The sequence below is a fragment of the Pelodiscus sinensis genome, chromosome 4, assembly GCF_049634645.1.
Source record: "Pelodiscus sinensis isolate JC-2024 chromosome 4, ASM4963464v1, whole genome shotgun sequence".
Lineage (NCBI taxonomy): Eukaryota > Metazoa > Chordata > Testudines > Trionychidae > Pelodiscus > Pelodiscus sinensis.
The window spans coordinates 69,940,654-69,959,759 of record NC_134714.1 but is presented as its reverse complement, the minus strand read 5'-3'; the positions used below and the strand labels follow the sequence as shown (position 1 = coordinate 69,959,759).

At 43.5% G+C, this 19,106-nt stretch overlaps 1 protein-coding gene across 1 annotated transcript in view; it reads right to left on the bottom strand.

Moving 5' to 3' along the window:
* Positions 1-7,097: 7,097 nt before the first annotated feature.
* The window catches only part of LOC102459020 (deubiquitinase DESI2-like), an 89,119-nt gene continuing 77,110 nt past the window's right edge, over positions 7,098-19,106 (bottom strand). Inside the window, exon 6 of the mRNA XM_075927316.1 lies at positions 7,098-10,018. Within this exon, the coding sequence (XP_075783431.1) occupies positions 9,776-10,018 (243 nt within the window). The 3' untranslated portion in view covers positions 7,098-9,775. The remainder of the gene's footprint in view (positions 10,019-19,106) is intronic.

Genomic DNA, 19,106 nt, shown 5'->3' with positions numbered 1-19,106 from the left:
TCTCTGTGCTGATGGACATCCTAGAATGCATTGCCCCATGCACGTCTGCCTCTGCTCTGTATGCAGGTTTTCTGGGCCCTGATAACTGCCTAGATTTTTTGCAGAATGCACTATTAGAAACATTGTGAGGCAGCACAAAAAACTTACCAGTATTGCTTAAAAGCCTGTTAAAATGACTGTTGCCTCTGACCAGCTACAACACCTACTGTTATGGTGTAGAGGGACTCAGTGATGCAGCAATTTGCAGCTCTTTTTTTTATCTTCCCCTCCGCCCTCATTGAGAGCGATTGAAGACAATCCCAGACCAAACTCTTGAATCCAAATACTCCCAAACCATTGGAATTGCATTATGGTCCAGAACTCCATAATGAGCCAAACCAAATTCCCAGCTCTTACTCCTCATGCTGTACAAAACACTGAATATGAGTTTTTTGATTGGCCCATCCCTCTGTAATGAGTGGATCCGAATCTCCACATCCAAAGATTCTGAAAACTGTGGGAAAGTTCAGAGCTGGATCAAACATCACCACTGATCCCTCCCGTTACAATGGTACAAACCCTATGTTCAAACATGCTGAATCCTGGGAATGTTTGGCAGGGCATTGTAGCCAGAGGGTGAGGGGCAACTGGGCATGGGCAAAGAAGGTGGAGGGTACTGGGCTGGGGGACAGAATGGCAGGACATGCTGGAAGTGCAGGGCTGGGGTTGTGGTCCCAGATGGGAGGAAAGTGCAGGGGTCGGGATGAAAGGGGCACTCTGCAGAGGTTAGGGGCAAAGGGGGCACAATGCAGGGACTTGTGGTAAAGAGAGAGGGGTTGAGGAGCCCATGGGTGCCAGGGGAAATGGGTGGTGCTGTGCCCACAAGTGTCAGGGGCACCAAAACACAAGTTCACCCAGGACACCATTTTCCCTAAGTCCAACCCTGTGTTTGGATCTGGGTCTTAAATTGAAGCCTGAGTTTATCTGGGGGTTGCTCATCTCTATTCAAGACTGCAGCTAAACTGCATGTCAGTCAGACTGGACAAAAACATGGAGTATACAAGCTCACGTGTATAAATAACAAAGGAAAGAAACTGACCTATATAGTTGAGTTTGCCTGGATTAAACCCCTCCCTGCATTGCTCCTCTCATGCCATGAACCAATATAATAACAATAATATCATCAATATAAAATATTTCTTTCTCTCTCACTGAACAAGCTGTTGGGTCCCAGTGAGCCTGCATCTGGGTGATCCTGAGGTTGTTATAGGTACAATACGGGACCTTTCAGAATATTTACCGGATATGTATTAAATAGGGCCATTCACTATTTCATTACCTTTTTTAACTGCATCTCACTCAGGTTGTTTAAATTACATTACCAGTGCTGCATGTTTACTAACTTCTGAACCTATGGGGCGGGGAAGAGTAATTTCCCTTGTGTTTATTGCTTCAGAGGTCAATCTGCTGCATTTGACTGATGCTCCCACTCTTCATGTAGGATGGGAAGTGAAGGAAGCTCTTCTGGGCAGGGACCATCTTTTTGTTCCACGCTGGTGAAACACTTAACCACAGTGGTGTTCCGATCCATGGCTGGGGCGGGACTTACCAGCACTACGGTAATACAATCCAATACTCATGATAATCATTCCTTGGCAGCAATTATGATGGTCCTGCAGTGGCAATTCAGCAGTTCTGTGTTTCAGGAGGCAAAGGAAATCCAAGGACACCCACTGTTTAGGTAGCAGGAAAGCGGAGGCCATTTCAGTGCTGCTAAGTACTGGTGGGACAGAGGACATACAGGCTGATCTTCTTTCATTTAGGACCCAACCCTGCATCCATACTCAGGCAAATTCCCTTTGGAAGTCAGGGACATTTTCCTGGAGCGTAGATCCCTTTAAGGTCACTGAAAGAGCGAGGGAGAGAGAGAGGCTCTCAGTATAACCCCGTATAAGGAAGTTGGTGCTTCCCAGTGCTCAGATGGTTTATCAAAGAGAATCCCTCAGGAGATTTCCCCTTTAAGGACCTCAGAGGACAGAAAACAGGGTCTTTTCCCCCACCTTCCCTGGGACTGCATCAGTTCAGTCAGCCCGTGACCAATGACATGAAAGAGGCAAAGCCTGCAGGGAATCATCTGGGGGAGAGAACAAATGCTTCTGTATTGCTTTAAAAAAACCTGGTGTGAAATATGCTAGTCACTATGACATTTATAGACATGAAGATAATCCTGTGATGTTTTTTCAGAGAGGTGGGGCCATGGGAGGAAAGGGTTGTCTTTTTCAGACATGGTGCCTCTGGGTTCTGGCAGTTGGAAGCCCAGGGATGATTTTGCACTGTGCATGCATGCTGTGCAATGCACACTAGTGTGATATGAGTCACACACATACCAGGATCAATACCACCCCCAGCTGGACTGTCTGTTTCACAGATGAGTATCTGAAAAGAAAATAAAGTTCAAGTGAAAGTCTCTGACTCTATGTTGAGTTGTTTAAAAGTTTCCTATTTGTGCTTCTGTAGAAAACATGTGCTAGTAGGCTCTGGGTAGGATGAAGTGAGGTTCAAACATGAAGTCAGCCTCTTCTGGACAGCTGAGTTCAAACACCCACTAGAGCTATGTCTACACAGCAGCAGTATTTTGGAATAACATCATTGAGGATTATAATGTTATTTCAGAATAACGCTAGTTATTCCGAAATACTGAATAACTGACGTTATTCCGAAATAACATAGTCCGCGTCTACACACAAGCAGTAATTTAGACAATGTCAAATAATGTTGAGTTGGAGGATTGCTTACTCCAACTCCTGTAATCCTCATTGCAGGAGTAGGGGAAGTTGGGGGAAAGTGCCCTCTCAGACGTCTTGCCGTGTAGACAGCGCCAAAAGTCAAAATAAACTATTACGATGTAAGCTACGCAATTAGTGTAGTTCAGGTTGCAGGGCTTATTTCAAGTTTAGCCCTGCTGTGTAGACATGCCCTAGGTCACAGATTGAATAAAGTTAATCTCTTCCTAATTCTAAATGATCTTTTTTCACTTCCCCAGACCACTCAGCAGTTTGGTGTGATTTATGGTCTGAGTCACACTGGGCCAAGAGAGGAATGAGAACCATTGCAAAGCTAGAGGAAGGTGCTGTTGCTAAGGTGGAAGAAGGTGCCCTGGCAGAGCTGTAAGGGAGAACAGGACTGGAGTAGCAGAGGCTGTGCCAGTTCAGGATTGATATGCTCTGGGAGACCCAGGGAGGAGAAACTTGTACAGCACCTGCCTGCGCTATTTATACCTGAAATCAACACTATTAGTCCCTCATTTTTTGAGGTTCAAAACAGCATCTTTTTCAACCAGATAAGGACAAGTTACAAGTATGTTGTCAATTGGCCAAAATTTGCTTTAAACTGTGCGTGCACACCCCCAGCTGGCTTTCATAGGAGGATCATTCTTGCCTCTGAGAGCAGGATTTCTCCCATGTTTAACCTTCTGTTAAAACTCACTCACTAATGCAGGCCGCAGGCTCCAGCTGCCACCAAAGTTTTTCATTTTTTCCACACAAATCAACCTAGCCATGAGTAATAAAACAACAGGTGTGAAAATTTCTGTAGGTAGAACAAAAACAAAGCTGTAGTGTTTGAATCATCTGCAGATTACAGTTTTGTGGGGCTCTCTGCTAAAAGAAGTGGGGGCCCCTCCCTACCTTTCTGCCTGCAGTCAGCTCGCTCCTCGTCCTCCTCCCAGTCCTGCTGGGAGTGGGGTCAGGGCATGGGGACCTACTTCATCCTGCCCACCTTGTGCTCCTGCTGGGGAGTGGGATTGCCCACTGCTTGGCAGGTGCACTGGGCAGACAGGGCAGGTTGGGGCATAGGAACACTCATTTTTCTGGGGCCCTCTAATTGGCTGAGACCCCTGGGCATTGGCTCAGTGGTTAATCTGCCTCTGACCATCTATTATCATGGCATACAGGTGCATTTTAGATTAGATTAAGAACAGGGCCGGCCCACAACATTTTGGCACCTGAGGTGAGGAGCTCAAATGATGCCCCCATGCTCCCTTGCTTGTGCCAAAACTTTGAAAGGTCTCAATTCTCTGGGTCCTAGTGGCCCTCCCCTCAGTCTGGCACCTGAGGCAGCCACCTCAGTTCGCCTCATGATAAGGCCAGTCCTGATTAAGAACCACAATGAATTTCTACTTAACCACGTGTGTGCTGCCACACAGCAGCAGGCAGTGGGTACAAAATGTGTTGCAGGTGCTGGCAATCATAGAATTGTATCACCAAAGCATATTGGCAAAATGTCAGCATTTCCCAGGAACATGATTGTGTAGTGCATGCTACAGCAGCAAGAGGTTCAGTGTATGTCGATGGATTTGAAAAAGGATGGAGTGGAAATGGGAGATTGAAAGCTCCCTTAATCAAGTGAGACTGGCACAGGCTGAACATCTGGCCAGCATCACAGCAAACCTAGATCACTGTTTTCCTGAATCATTCAATAAATTAATTGCTAGCTGCTTTAAACACAGAACCAGCTCTAGCCCCTCTGTGGCAGACATGAACACAGTTGGCAATAAGGAAGAATGGTGGAAAGTAGGGAGATGGAGCAGGGAAGAAGCAGCTGAGGAGGAGAGGCTGCAACCAGCAGGTGCAGAAGGCAAAGCAGAGAAGCTGCTGTGTGGGGTTTATGGAAAGGGTGAGATGTGCTAAAAGGAGTTGTCTGTAGTTCCACATCAGGTCATGGCAGCAAGGAAGAGAATGTATTAACCTCCACTGACACGTAAAAACTTGTTAAGCTAAATTTGTCAGGTAGTTCACATGAAGGGTTCCTGACAGTCTGGGGACTGACCAAACACAGGAGAAGAGAGTACTAAGGTGTGGAATCATAGCAGAAGAGATGGACCGACCTACACAGAGTCCATCCCCTAAACTTGGAGTCAGGGCTCTAGAATTCTACTCCCATCACTCCCACTTGTGTGATATCAGGCAGCAGACTTTGGCCAACATTTTCAAATGTGGGTATCTAAATAAGCACCTAAATAAGTGGCTTGATGGAGGGTTGAGGACCTCAATTGCCTTAACAGCCTGTCACCATTTATACTAGTAGTATTTATACAGCAACATATGGTGCTTTCTAAACAAATACAAATCACATTCCCTCTGCCCTAAGCCAGGGACAAGCCATGAGTTGCAGGATGAAGGCCTTGGCTCAGTCCTATTCCCAAAGAAAGGTACAACTCCCAGTGACTTCTAAGGTGTACAATGGGACCCTTGATAATTAATATTCCAGGACAAGGTTTTTGGACCACATTCAACACTGTTAGGGGAACACAGTGGGAGTAGCTAAGGCAGAATCAACTTTGGCCCTGTGTGATGCTGTTCTCTTTTAGCAGGCTAAAGTCTTGAAAATTAAAGGTCGTTGAGTCACAATAAATGCCTCATGGCCCTGACTCTAGGTTTTGTAATTCAGTGAAAAAAAGAGATAGGGAGCAGCAAAACTTTATGAATACAAATATTTTCCGAATGTACAATATGCAGGGCTGCTTCACTGGGACTGGAAATCACAACTGTTATTGCTTCTTGATGTTATCAGCTATCCATAAAAACTGTGGGCCTGAATTTCAGAGGTCTTGAACATTTGCAACTCTTACTGAAGATACATGGGAATGAGGGAAAGAAGCCCCTCTACAACCAGATGCTATGTGGTGTCAGCACCAGCACTTTTCACTGTGTTGTCCAAAAGCAATGGTACAAAATTTAGGGAATTACCTGATACAGACTGTAAAAGCAGTCCCCAAATCCTTGTTTAGGAGGGGGAAGTAGCCAAGCGACAAGGGCCTTCTAAACGAAATGTCTCTCCACATCAGAACTGGCATTACTGAAGTGCAGTTTCTGAGAGCAGATTCTGTTTATTACTTGCCTCTTTTTCTCTTGTCCTGTTCTTCCCTACAGGAGAAGTGTCCTGTTGTATGAAGCTAGTGTTCCTCCATTAGTATAACCATGCCTGAACTCTTAGACTGCGTCTAGATTGGCATGATTTTCCGGAAATGCTTTTAACGGAAAAGTTTTCCGTTAAAAGCGTTTTCGGAACAGAGTGTCTAGATTGGCACGGACGCTTTTCTGCAAAAGCACTTTTTGCAGAAAAGCGTCCGTGCCAATCTAGACGCGCTTTTCCACAAAAAAGCCCCGATCGCCATTTTCGTGATCGGGGCTTTTTTGTGGAAAACAAATCTGAGCTGTCTACACTGGCCCTTTTGCGCAAAAGCTTTGCGCAAAAGGGACTTTTGCCTGAACAGGAGCAGAATAGTATTTCCACAAGAAGCACTGATTTCTTACAGTAGGAAGTCAGTGCTTTTGCGTAAATTCAAGTGGCCAGTGTAGACAGCTGGCAAGTTTTTCCGGAAAAGCGGCTGATTTTCCAGAAAAACTGGCCAGTCTAGACACAGCCTTATCCTCTCATCTTTGCAAAGCCCTGCCCTCTGTAAGAAGAATCACTCTCAGCTGTTAACATCAATATGCCAAGATGGCTCCTCTCTAGCTCCTTTTAAAAGACACTGTCAAGTATATTTGGACCCAACTCTTGGTTTTGTAAGTCAGTGAAAAAAAAGGAGGTGGGGAGCAGCAAAACATTATGAATACAAATATTTTCCAAATGTACACAAACATATATATATATTTTTGGTGAGAAATGCTGGTATTTGAAACTTCCCCAGCAGTGTTAGGAGCCCAAATAACAGCACTGAGAACTACAGAGGGAAAAAAGGAAGTAAAAGTAACTAGAACCAGAATGTGAAATCAACCAGTCTAATTTCACTCTCTGAGGGGAAGGCAAAGTGCCCCAAATAAACAAACTGCACTGATAGGGACCAATAAATAAGATTTTAAAAACTTCATTTTAATAAGTTAAAATGCTGTTAATTACACAGGTAACTATATTGTTAATATCCTTTTTATTTCCACAGTGTCTTTTTCTTTATGCTGGTCACTGTTGATCAATTAGCTTGGACAGGGTGGGATGATAAATAGCAGTCTTGAGGTCTATAAAGCATTCTGAGCTATGAATTTGCCACAATGGTGGTTTGATTTTCTTACTGCTCCTTGCCCCCGCTGCAAACCCCGCCCCCCCCCAAATCCCAACTTTTTATAGAGCTAACAGCTTTCACCAAATAAGTGTCCTGCAGCCTCAAGCATGTCTCCTCTCCCCATGGACATAAATAGAGCAGGAATGCAACTTGCTTGGATTAAAATTAAACTAGTTGCATCTGTTCAGAAAAATATTTAGAGAAAATATTTCCCTAAAGGAAAGGTATGCCACTGGAGCCCTGAGTCCACATGGGACTTCAAATGTGGTGCTTCAGATGAGATCAGATGCAAGATGGCAAGTTGGGGTGATGAATGGCTGACTGTCAATCCAGGACATTTGCTCTAAATCTGACTGCAATATTCTCTCTGTAAATGAAAGCTCTGGGATGTCTCCACTCAGTTCCTGCACATACCTGCAGTCACAAGGCTGATTTTTGGCTGAAATTCTGGGAACTTCAGAAAAATGGAGATTTCATGGCTGGCTTAGGCAGGAGTCACCGAACAGCAATTGAGAGTGCGGTGCTGTATTGTGGCAGGGTAGCAGCAGCTCTGGCAATGTCAGAATAATGGAGAATAGGGTGCTGATCCTAGTAAATCATCACAGAACAAACCAGGGTACCAGAGAATGTGATGTTGGCTCCACGCAATTACATAGAGATAGCTATGCTGAGAAAGGTGGAAGGAATAACTGACAATGCTATACAAGTTGTGGGCGCTGACTGGAGGTGGCTAAGTTTAACGGAGTTTGACTTTGGTTCTGGGCAGGGATACGAGGCTTATGAAACATTGGAAGCCTGTTATGAAGATTTCATTGTACAAATGTGCATCATTACAGGGGATGAGTTTAAACCCTAACGTAAGGATGGAATTTCTGGCCCTGGAAAGCTCCTGTATTCTGCTACCTATCCAAGAATGCAGCTGTTGTCCGTGAATGAAGTTCCGATCTTTTCACAGGGCTCTTCTGATTCCTTAATCTCTCTGGGCATGTGGATACACACAAGTACCAAACTGAGGCCATGTACATACAGATACCAGGCACATCTATGAGGAATCAAATTCAGGACTTTCAATACCAAACCCACAATCTCTATATACTTGAGCTAATGGAATAGTTTGCGTAGCTAGTTGTAATTAGCAGACTGTTGTTTCCACTCTAGCTGACCACCAGCAGGAGACCCACTCATCCACACTAGTGGCTTGATTTTCAGAGGTGCTGGGCATCTATACCTCCTCCTGCCTTCAGCTGGAGCATAGCCCTTCCTTTCAGGTCCTAAGTTAATACATAATACCCACATCCTCAGGCTCTTTTGTCTTTCTCTTCTGTGTGGTTGATGGGGGGAAAGGGACCTAGATTTTTCTTTTCCACACTCCACTAGCTGCTGAACATAGTTTCTGGTGAGGTGATAGAATACTGGAATTGGTGCCATTACTTCCTTCTCTGTTTCCCTTTCCCCTCATAGAAACCATCATTGTGGGCATAATACATCTATAAACCAGTTCTGGGGCACCCGCCCTTGCCCCTTTTCTATACTGAAATAAGAGAATGTTATGTAACAAAAGATGCCACGGTGCAGCATCCTCAGTGCTTCCTGATGGGATCCCAAGCTGCTCACTCCATCCCAAGACAGCCTCTGAGACAGGGGAACAAGTGTAAATTCTTCAGGTTTATTCTCTGTCTAGGTAGTTTTTGCCATACTGGGTTGGCTTTAAATGGCAACTGGGTAGGTGGTTGCTAAGGGAACTATATGTTGGGTCCTGTGTTACTGTGAGGAAAGACTGAAGGAAATAGCAATCTGACTAAGGAATACCCTCTCACTCCAGAACATATGTTGCGAGAGGCAGCAGGCTAGCCAGCCAGAAGACAAATTTGCTACTTCAGTGAAAAGGAAGGGAAACAGCAAACCAGGGATGTGAAACTGGTGATTTGAGTAGGGAAACCAAAATGTCTTTGCCTAAGAGAACCAACCAACCAACCAACCAAAGGCCACCCTTGCATCTATTTAATAGCTACCCCCCCCCCCCCCCCCGCGAGCATTAGCCCCGCTCACTGTTGGAACCAAATAAAAACCACCATTACACGTTTGTTTTCTAGGTAATTTTGGTATTGTTGTTGGGAGGAGGACAGTCCTCTGATCTCTTGAATCCTAACACAGAAAACTGGTGGTTGTAGAATAGCAGCACCTCTCACTTGTCCTTCAAATGATTTACAAACCCGGCAGTTACAAAAAGGAGGGGCATCAGAAGCTTGTTGCTGGTCTTAGAGATGAAAAAGTCAAGCTGAGGCTCTGCTTCCTTCATTTGGTAGGTCCAGGAGGTCTGGTGTGGGGGAGGGGCTGTCTGGGCAGAACTGGAGAGGAGAGTTATGGGCAGGAAAGAGAGGGGGAGATAAAAGAATAAAAATAGTTCCAGCCAAGGAACTTCACAGTATGGTTCCCTCCAGTCCCATGCTCTCATGCCCAGAAAGTCAGTAGTTCTCTGCAGCTCAAGGAGCATAGCGGGCTTTGGAAGGAGTGTCCAGGTTAGCCACCACACTTGTCAGCACAATGCTGCAGTTCAGAGTCATTTTGCCAAGCCACAGTAATGACAACCCTTCAAGAAGGGATCAAGAGCTCATCTCGGTTAAGGGGATTTTCCCCAATGTTCATGGGTGAAGGAAAGAAGGAGAAAGAGGAAACAAGAAAGGAACAGAAGAAACCCAGAGAGCAAGAGAAGGGAGAGAGCATAGTGGGCACAGCTCAGACCCGGGTATGTCTACAGGTTCTCGAGGTGCCTGAGGCTGAGGCAGCTGCAGAAGTGGATGGGGACTCCTCATCCGTTGTGTCTCCCTGCTCCTCTTTGTGAAGGCCGAGGCTGATGTGACTCTGCAAGGCTGCTGGGGTCAGCCACTCCTTGGGGAGGCAACTTTGGAGGAAAGGGATGCACGAGCTGAAGTAGGCAAGGCGGTTCACCCACCGGGGGATCTCCTTCCCACACAGGATCTGTGGAGCAAACAGAAAAAGGAACATGGTTACCAGCACCGAAGCATGTGCAACATGAGGCTGGGTTCCTCAGTGCTCAGAAGATTCCTGTTTGATTCCAGGATTGAGGTCACAGTCAGCCTTAAACTCAAAGTAAACTTCTTCTTGGGGTGCCTTAGGCAAACTCCCAAGTGACTGGCCAGGACAACCTGTTCCTCAATCGGCAGATTTGGGGGGAGGTGAGGAAAACTATTCCCATCCCCTCTCTCCTCTGGCATTTTGGGCATGTCTACACTAGGAAATTATTTCAAAATAACTAAATTTGAAATAACTCCCAAAATATCTATTTCAAAATAAGCTTATTCCCCAAGGAAAGCAGGAGTACAATTTTTGAAATAACCAGCCTGTTATTTTGAAATAAGCTTATTTATGTGGACACTCCACTTACTATAAACCCTTTAAAATAAGAGGGTTTATTTGGAAATAACTCCTTAGTATAGACTAGGACTTTGAGACGGTGTTCTTATTTAGGGCTCACAGATCAGAAAGTCAGTCCTGTGAGTAACGTTCAAAACAGAGCTGGTGCCATTTTCACTTTGTAATATCAAATAAATATAAGAATGGCCATACTGGGTCAGACCAAAGGTCCATCTAGCCCAGTATCCTGTCTGCCAACAGTGGCCAATATCAGATGCCACAGAGGGAGGGATCACAACAGGTAATCCTCACATGATCCTTCCCCTGTCACCCACCTCCGGAGAAACAGAGGCTAGGGATACCATTCCTATTCATCCTGATTTACAGCCTTTGATGGACCTAACCTCCATGAATCTGTCTAGCTTTTTTTTGAACCCTGTTAAAGTTGTAGCCTTCACCACATCCTCTGGCAAGGAGTTCCACAGGTTGACTGTGCTCTGAGTGAAGAAAAACTTCCTTTTGTTTGTTTTAAACCTGCTGCCTATTAATTTCATTTGGTGACCCCTAGTTCTTTTATTGTGGGAATGTGTAAATAACTTTTCCTTATTCACTTTTTCCATATCAGTCATGATTTTATAGACCTCTATCATACTCCCCCTTTGTCTCCTCTTTTCTAAGATGAAAAGTACAAGTTTTTTTAATCTTTCTTCATATGGGACCTGATCCAAACCCCTAATCATTTTTGTTGCCCTTTTCTGAACCTTTTCCAATGCCAATATATCTTTTTTGAGATGAGGCAACCACAGCTGTACACAGTATTCAAGATGTGGGAGTACCATTGTTTTATATAGAGTCAACAAAATATTTTCTGTCTTATTCCCTATACCTTTTTGACTGCTAACATTCTATTTGCTTTTTTGACTGCCACTGCACACTGAGTGGCTGTTTTCAGAGAACTATCTACATTGACTGCAAGATCCAAATGAATTGGACAGACATTGGCCTGAACTTCATTAAGCTGACAGTTGGCCCTAGCCATGAGAATGGATGATTGTGAGAAATTATTCTATCTGCTCCCCATTTTCTGTAATGTTGATGCAGTTTGGTTGATTAATCTATAAAGCAGATTTATATCTTCTTGGAAAGTGAATATATAAAGTGAGGGGCCTATTTCTGAAAAGCACTAGATCATGAAGCCTCTAGAGAATTAGCGCTAGAAAAAGAGCAGCAGAAGGAAGGAGTGGTTGGAGAGGCTATTTTGTTTGATTCCTTTTGCTAAGCAGCTCAGAAAGCTGTCACAATTGCTCCTGCTGCTCCCTGCGTGGAAATGATTCTGGAGCTTTGCTTTTATTAGCTTTTTCACAGAGCAAATCAATCAAGCCAGGAGGAACTGTAAAACTTACTTTAGAATATATGGGCATCAGGCCCTAACTTGCTAGTTAGGGCAGTTTATTCTGCTTGAGGGCAACAATAAAGCTTAAGGGTACGTCTACACTGCACTCTAAAATTGAAATAAGATATGCAATTTGCACATATTGAAATAAGATATTCAGTTTGCAAGTTCGAATGCCTACATTAGCCACCCTAGTTCGGACTAGGGGGCTGGTGTAGACATACCCTTAGAAACATGCCAGCCTGGGTCTTCTCCCTTACTGAACCTGCCTTGTTACTATTCCACCATGGAACAGGAATCTTGACAAGGCACCAAAGGGGACTTCAGGAAACCCTAACAATAGTACAACCTTTTCCTTAGGTTTAAACTGCCTGCTTTGCAATGGGGTTTGGCCGAAGTGTCCAGAGGTAATAGAACAAACCAGATTTTAATGAGATTAGACCAATGGAACTTAATTAAAGCTGTACCAGGAAAATGAAGAGGAAGATTGACTACTTGGAAATTCTGCCCATTGAGGCTCTCCAGACACAGCAATCAGTTACAAACATTACATCAGGAAAACATCTCATCCAACTAGATGGCCAGACACTGTTTCTAGCAATGTAACCCTTTCCTAGGCATCACATAAGCCAGACAACGAGACATACTTTTTTCCCTAAAAGGGGCATTTCTTTCTGTGAAGGGATATGTACAATTGCTTTGAGACCCACGGTTAACCTGTCTTGGGTCAGAAATACTAGTCTTGATTTCTAGATCAAGATGAACACCCATCAACCTTTCAAAAGGTACCTGCTGGCTTCCCTAGGAAACTGGAAATAAACTTAAAAATGGATTTGGATTCCAGTCAGACTTTGCAGAGTCCCTGGGATCAAGATTATTGACAAGTGGATGAAATAAGGAATGCTGTCTCCTTCCAGTTTGTCTGAGCCTTTGAGAAGGCAGTTGCGGTTCCTAGCTGACTCAGCTAATGGGGGCAGGGAGCCTTGTTGTGTTTGGGAAGTCCTTTAAGTTGACTAAAACACAGGAAACTAGGAGAGCCGGATCAAATTGGACTGGACTCTAAAGATGTAGCATGTGGATGCTTAAGCAATCGTCTGAGAGAGAATACAGCTTCAGTGATAGGATTGAGAGACTTTAAGTTACTAATATACCTCTCAAATGTGCCTTCATTTAAGGAACATCACCCACTTTAGTCTCAATTTTACCAATTTTCCATACAAAATATGGTACCCCTCATTTTTATTGCTGAAAACTGTTTGTATCCATAGTAAAGACTGATGAGATTGTGATTTTAAGAGTTTTTGGCGCCAAAAGAAAAAATTCTGCTTCAAGTTTCTTGCTTCACAGAGTCTTTTTATGTCCCTCATTTAGTATCTGAATCAAACAGTGTGCCCTTTAATTGCCCTGTGGGCATTTAAGTAGTACAATTACTAGAGAAAAAGTCCCAAATACACATCACCATTCACTGGTGTTGGCCCTAGACTGTTACCCTCATTCTGCATTCAAGTTGGAGCTATTCCTCTTGCTCCACTACATTTTGGTGCCATGGCAGCTCTCATTGCCATGCTCCTACAGACAGAGATTCAACATTGTGGGCTAGTTGGGAATGAGAGGCATTTCTTATCCCTGTGTATGCCATTGATATTCCTGCATCTTCCCTCATCTCCTTTCTGGGTTAATGGCTCACACTAAAACCTGCACACTCCACGCCTTGCACCCATTTGAGACAGGAATCTTCTGTAGTGGCTGTGTGTACTCACTGCCACCACGAGGGAGCATTTTACAACCAAGAAGTTGGCATTCCCTTTACTGGAATTTCTTCTGTGGTCTGTGGCTAAGAGTTGCAAATGTCTCCACTGCTGTCTGGTAAGCCAAGTGGAAACACAATTCAGACATATAGAACAAAAGCCAAAAGTGATGGAGAGATGGGAACTGACAGTCTGCAATCTATTTCTGGGGAGCTGTCAAGTCCACACTAGTGTGTCAGCTCCCCAATCTACAAGTGATGCAGGAAATAGAAAGAACCTCTAAGCATTTGAAATCAGGCTTGTTTCCCATTCCCATCCTCCAAAGCATCTGAGAGCTGAATCCATTTAAATGAAGGCAAATAGAGATACATAAGCATAAGCTTAAAGCATGTCGTATTGCTGGCAGCTGCATCCTTTACTCCTGCTGAAACTAACAGCGGCATAATTTGATCCACATATACCAGAAATGTTACTTTACAGGCAATAGAAGAGTGATGAAAGGTGTGATAAAAACATTTGAAATAATGCAATGGGAAACTATCATCCCTGACTGGTACTATGCACCCAACAATGGTTCCCTAAATATCACTGATATTTAGGTTTAGACTAATATCCCAAATATCACAGGGGTACTTGGGGATATCAAGAAATGTACTGGGGACCTAAGCATGAGAATGGGGATAAAGACGGAACACAGTTAGAAGGAGGGTGAGAGAAGCACCACAAGAATGATTAAAGGATTAGAAAAATCTTCCTGAAAGTGATCAACTCAAAGAACTCAATCAATGTAAAAGCTTCAGAGGGGTAGCCAAGTTAGTCTGTAACTAGAAAAACATAAACTACAAATAGTCTAGCAGCACCTCACAGACTAACAAAACATGTAGATGGCATCGTGAGCTTTCGTGGGCACAGCCCACTTCTTCAGATGACTGGAGTACTGGGTTGTGCCCACAAAAGCTCATGATACCATCTACACGTTTTGTTAGTCTTTAAGGTGCTACTACACTATTCATTGTTTAAGTTTTTCAGTCTATTTAGTTTAACAAAGAGAAGGTTAAGTGGCGATTCTATTACAGGCTAGAAGTGCCTACGTGAGAATAATGGGCTCTTCAGTCTAGCAAAGAAGGTATCAGATGATCCAATGGCTGGAGGTTGAAGCCAGACAAATTAAACCTGGAAATACATTTTTAACAGTGAGGGTCATTAACCCTCGGAACAATTTTTGAGGTTCATGGTGGATTCTCCATCACTGGTACCTTTTTAATCAAGACTGGGTGAGTTTCTAAAAGCTCAGCTCTAGGAATGATTACCCAGAAGTTCTCTGGCCAGTGTTATACAGGAGGTCAGACTAGATGAGCACAATGGTTCCTTCTGACCTTAGAATCTATGAATCAGTGGCAAGTAACAGACCACAGGATCTTCTGCTCAGTTACGCGTCTCAGCTCCATATCCCCAATGGCAAGAGATTGGAAACGAGATGGGGAGGGTTTCAAGTTACAACACAGAATTATTTCCCAGATGTCTGCTAGTAGGTCTTCCCCACATGTTCAGGATCTAACTGATCATCATATTTGGGGTCTGGAAGAAATTTTCTGTCAGATCACATTGGCAGAGATGCTGGTGGAGTTTCACCTTCCTCTGCAGCATGGGGCATGAGTTACTTGCTGGTTTGAACTAGATTTTCTGTAACTTGAAATATTTAAATCAAGATTTGAGGACTTTAGTAACTCAGCCAGAAGTTATGGGCCTACTACAGGATTGGGTGGGTGAGGTTCTGTGGCCTACAATGTATAGGTCAGAGCAGATGGTCATTGTAGTCACTTCTGGTCTTCATGCCTATGAGTAAACTAAACAGCTCTAATCTTTTTAATCTCGTGATATGTCGGCTGTTCCATACCCTTAATCATCTTTGTTGCCCTTCTCTGAACAATTTATCTTTTAATTATTTTCATTGGTCTCAGAGAATCACTCAGTGCAACCAAGAGTGGAAAGGATAGCAATGAAAGAATAATCTCAGGGTTTTATATAGCGTTTTTCATCCCAAGGAATCCTAAAATGCTTCATAAACATTTAAACTAACATAGAAGCCATTCCTAGAAATCTGCTCATTTTATCACTTTAATGTAGCCAAACTGGAAATAAAACAGCTGCTATATTCAACAGCAAAACTACACAACCTTGCGGCAGGAAATAAAGAAAAATCACATTCAATTGATACTGCAAGAGGAATTTATGGATACAGAATGGCTGTGTCTAGACTGCATCCCTTTTCTGTAAAAGGGATGCAAATTAGACACATCGCAATTGCAAATGAAGCGGGGATTTAAATCCTCCCCGCTTCATTTGCATAAAAATGGCTGCCGCTTTTTTCTGGCTCGGAGCTTTGCCGGAAAAAAGCGCCAGTCTAGACGCGGATCTTTTGGAAAATAAAGCCTTTTCCGAAAGATCCCTTATTCCTCTTAAAATAAGGGATCTTTCGGAAAAGGCTTTATTTTCCGAAAGCAAACACTTTAAACAGAGTTACTGACTTCACACAGGCATATGTGAATGATGTTTGGCCCAACAGCTGTCAAGGATTCTCTGCCTATGCCCCAAGAGACATGACCTGGGTGAATTGACTGAATCAGCCTTTTCTACTTGACCCCATTATTTAATAAAAGCCACAGCAGAAGAGTTTCACAACAACTGTAAGACAGATAAATAACTCGAGCCTTTGAGGCTTCTACAAGATGCAGAAGGTGGTGACCTTTTCTGTGACACTTCAGATAAATTACGCATACAAATCAGAAAGAAAATCATTCCCTTTTCAAGAGCAGAGAGCTAAGAACCAATAAATGAACTGAGCATTAGCTCTTCTGTCACTGCTGCCCACTTCCAACATGAATGCCCTTTCAGGTTAAAACAAGTGTGTGGTTCTCAATCCGGTACCTAATTATAGGGTTATCAGCTCGAGGTTCTGTCATCAAAAGGGACAGTTTGGAGCAGCCATGCATGATCTGTCATAAGGATCACAGAGCACACTTTTGTACATTTTAAAAGCACCTCTGCCCTAGAAGAATTTAGAAAGAAACCAGATTATTAACAACAACACAGAGGCTTCAGAGGGTTAGCCGAGGTAGTCTGTAACTGGAAAAACTTTAAAAAAACCTGAATAGTCTAGCAGCTAACTAACAAAACATGTAGATAGTATAATGAGCTTTTGTGGGTACAAATCACTTCTTAACACAGCAGTTTTCTTGCACATTCACATCAGAAAATCCCCACTGGAGGCTGCTATAGTCACTAATTTCTCACTCCCTTCTCAGATGAACTATTAAGTTCTCTCTAGGGTCAGCTATGTGTGATCTGGATTGCACCTAGAATCATTTAGATGCCTAATATGTGGATGCAAGTGTCATCTAAATGACAACAACTATATCCAGTTATTTGCATCTACAAACAACTGTGGGCATGAAGCCTCAAGCCATTCTGAGGCCTTGTTAACAGTAAATCTGTCCCACTCTAATTAGAGAGAGGTTAAAACTCAACACACTTACACACCCACCCACATCTTAACTCCTCAACTATTGAGTGTTCAGACACTGTAACTAAATCTGAATGTTGTAGCTCAAACTCATCTCAGATTGAACTGGCTTCTGTCTGAGGGGCTCAATCGGCTGGGCCCCAAAAATAGGAAGAGTGGGTGCTTTATTAGGATGGAACTCAGAACCTAGCACATCCTCCCTGGAGAGAACAGAGCTCCTACTCCTTCCTGTCCTCTCTTTGGGTAACATGACCTTTGGCTGCATAACATGCCATGGAGTCTGCCTTCAGTCCATAGGACCAGATGGTAGCTTCCAAACTTCCAGCCAAAGGCAACATCTGTATAGATACTAATTAACAGAGCCACAGCCAAAGGAGGAAATTAAGAAGGCTAAACACAGTCATCTAGCACATGGCTGTCCATCTGACCCGCAAGGCCCGCCAGCTGTGGTTGTGAAAACTAATGCTAACTCTTGCATTGCCAATTGGCTTGTGGTCAGTATCAACTCACTCCTTTTGGATGAGAGAGTTCTTTCCCTAGCTTCATAGTGCTACCCCTGATTTTGTCTGCTTTGGGAGCACCACAAGCTGTGATCTCATCAGATATCCCTACAAGCACTGACCAGACAAGAAATAATATTAATAATAGAATCAGGAGTAATACCTAACTCTTATCTTGCATTTCTTATAAGTAGATCTGAAAGTGCTGGTAAAAGGTGATCAGTATCATTATTCCCATTGTATAGATGGGGAAACTGTGGCAGAGAACAGTGAAGAGACTTGCCCAAGATTACCCAGCAGCAGTACCAGGAATATGTCCAGTAGGTGACACTGCTTCCAACAAATGCCAGGGGTGCTATAGGAAGTGGTGTTGGTTATTCAGTAAGTAGCAGTCTTCCCTCCATGTCAGAAGTAAGCTAATGCCAGCCATGGTGTAAGTAAGCAGTACTCTGGAAAGTGCCATCTCTTTGATGAGGGGTAGCAAGAAAGATCCTGACCACATGTACCTACTTGAGCTTTCTAGGGATTTTTTGCATGGGACTGTGTGTTCAACCTGGTGCCCCTAGTCAAAGTCCAGGCTGAGTGAGTACTTGCATTCTGCTGGCCTAAATCCCAACATCAAAATGTTCTTGGATATTCTTCTTTACTTCTAGTCCTTCAGTTTTACATGATGTAGCTATGCATTATTAAACAGAGCCTATGTTCTACCTCAGATGACGAGAAGCCTTTCTGGGGGTGTGGCTGGATAAGAACAGAGAGGGATAGGGATGGATAAAAGCAAAGGGGGTGAATAAGTGGGAAGTACCTCGTCTCGTAGCGGGGGGGAGGGGGCGAGGAACAGAAGCCAAGTGATAAGGGCTTGAATAAGGAGAGGAGAGCTAAAGGCAAGGTGAGGTAGGAGCACAGAAGGATGGTAAGTGGAAATTTAGGGGTAGATAAGAGCAGAAGGGCTATAGCTGGGATGTGATGGATAGGAGTATGGGGTAAGACACACATGCTGGAGGTGCAGGGTCAGAAGTTTCTGTAACAACTAAGTACATACACATTCAGAAATTGAACCCAGGAGTCCCAAGTCTCTAAATTGTCTGTTCCCGAATAATATCGGTGAAACCCACTGGCAAAGCATGTTTCTCAGCCATCTTCCACTGACTGATGCATATAGAGGATAACAGCTAACTACTGTTATTAGAAACTGCCTTATGCTGTGTATGCAAAGATCCAAAACCTGCTAACAACTCCTGTGGGTAATCAGTATGGTCCCACATGATGGAATTTGGTTTTTTTTTATTATTTGTTTAATAGAAGTTACAACAAAACATACATGAAAAAGAATATTAAGATTGCAAAATCAAGCACTCACAAATTAGGAAATGCCAAAATTAAAGTTGTCTGTGCAACCTTAATTTATCCCTTTTGTGTGTATGCAATTTGAGAAAGAAATAACATTAACGAAAATACAGACCTTATATAAACTTTAATTATTTTTAGTTTAAATGGGATTTACCCTGAGAAGCTTTAAAGTAACCTT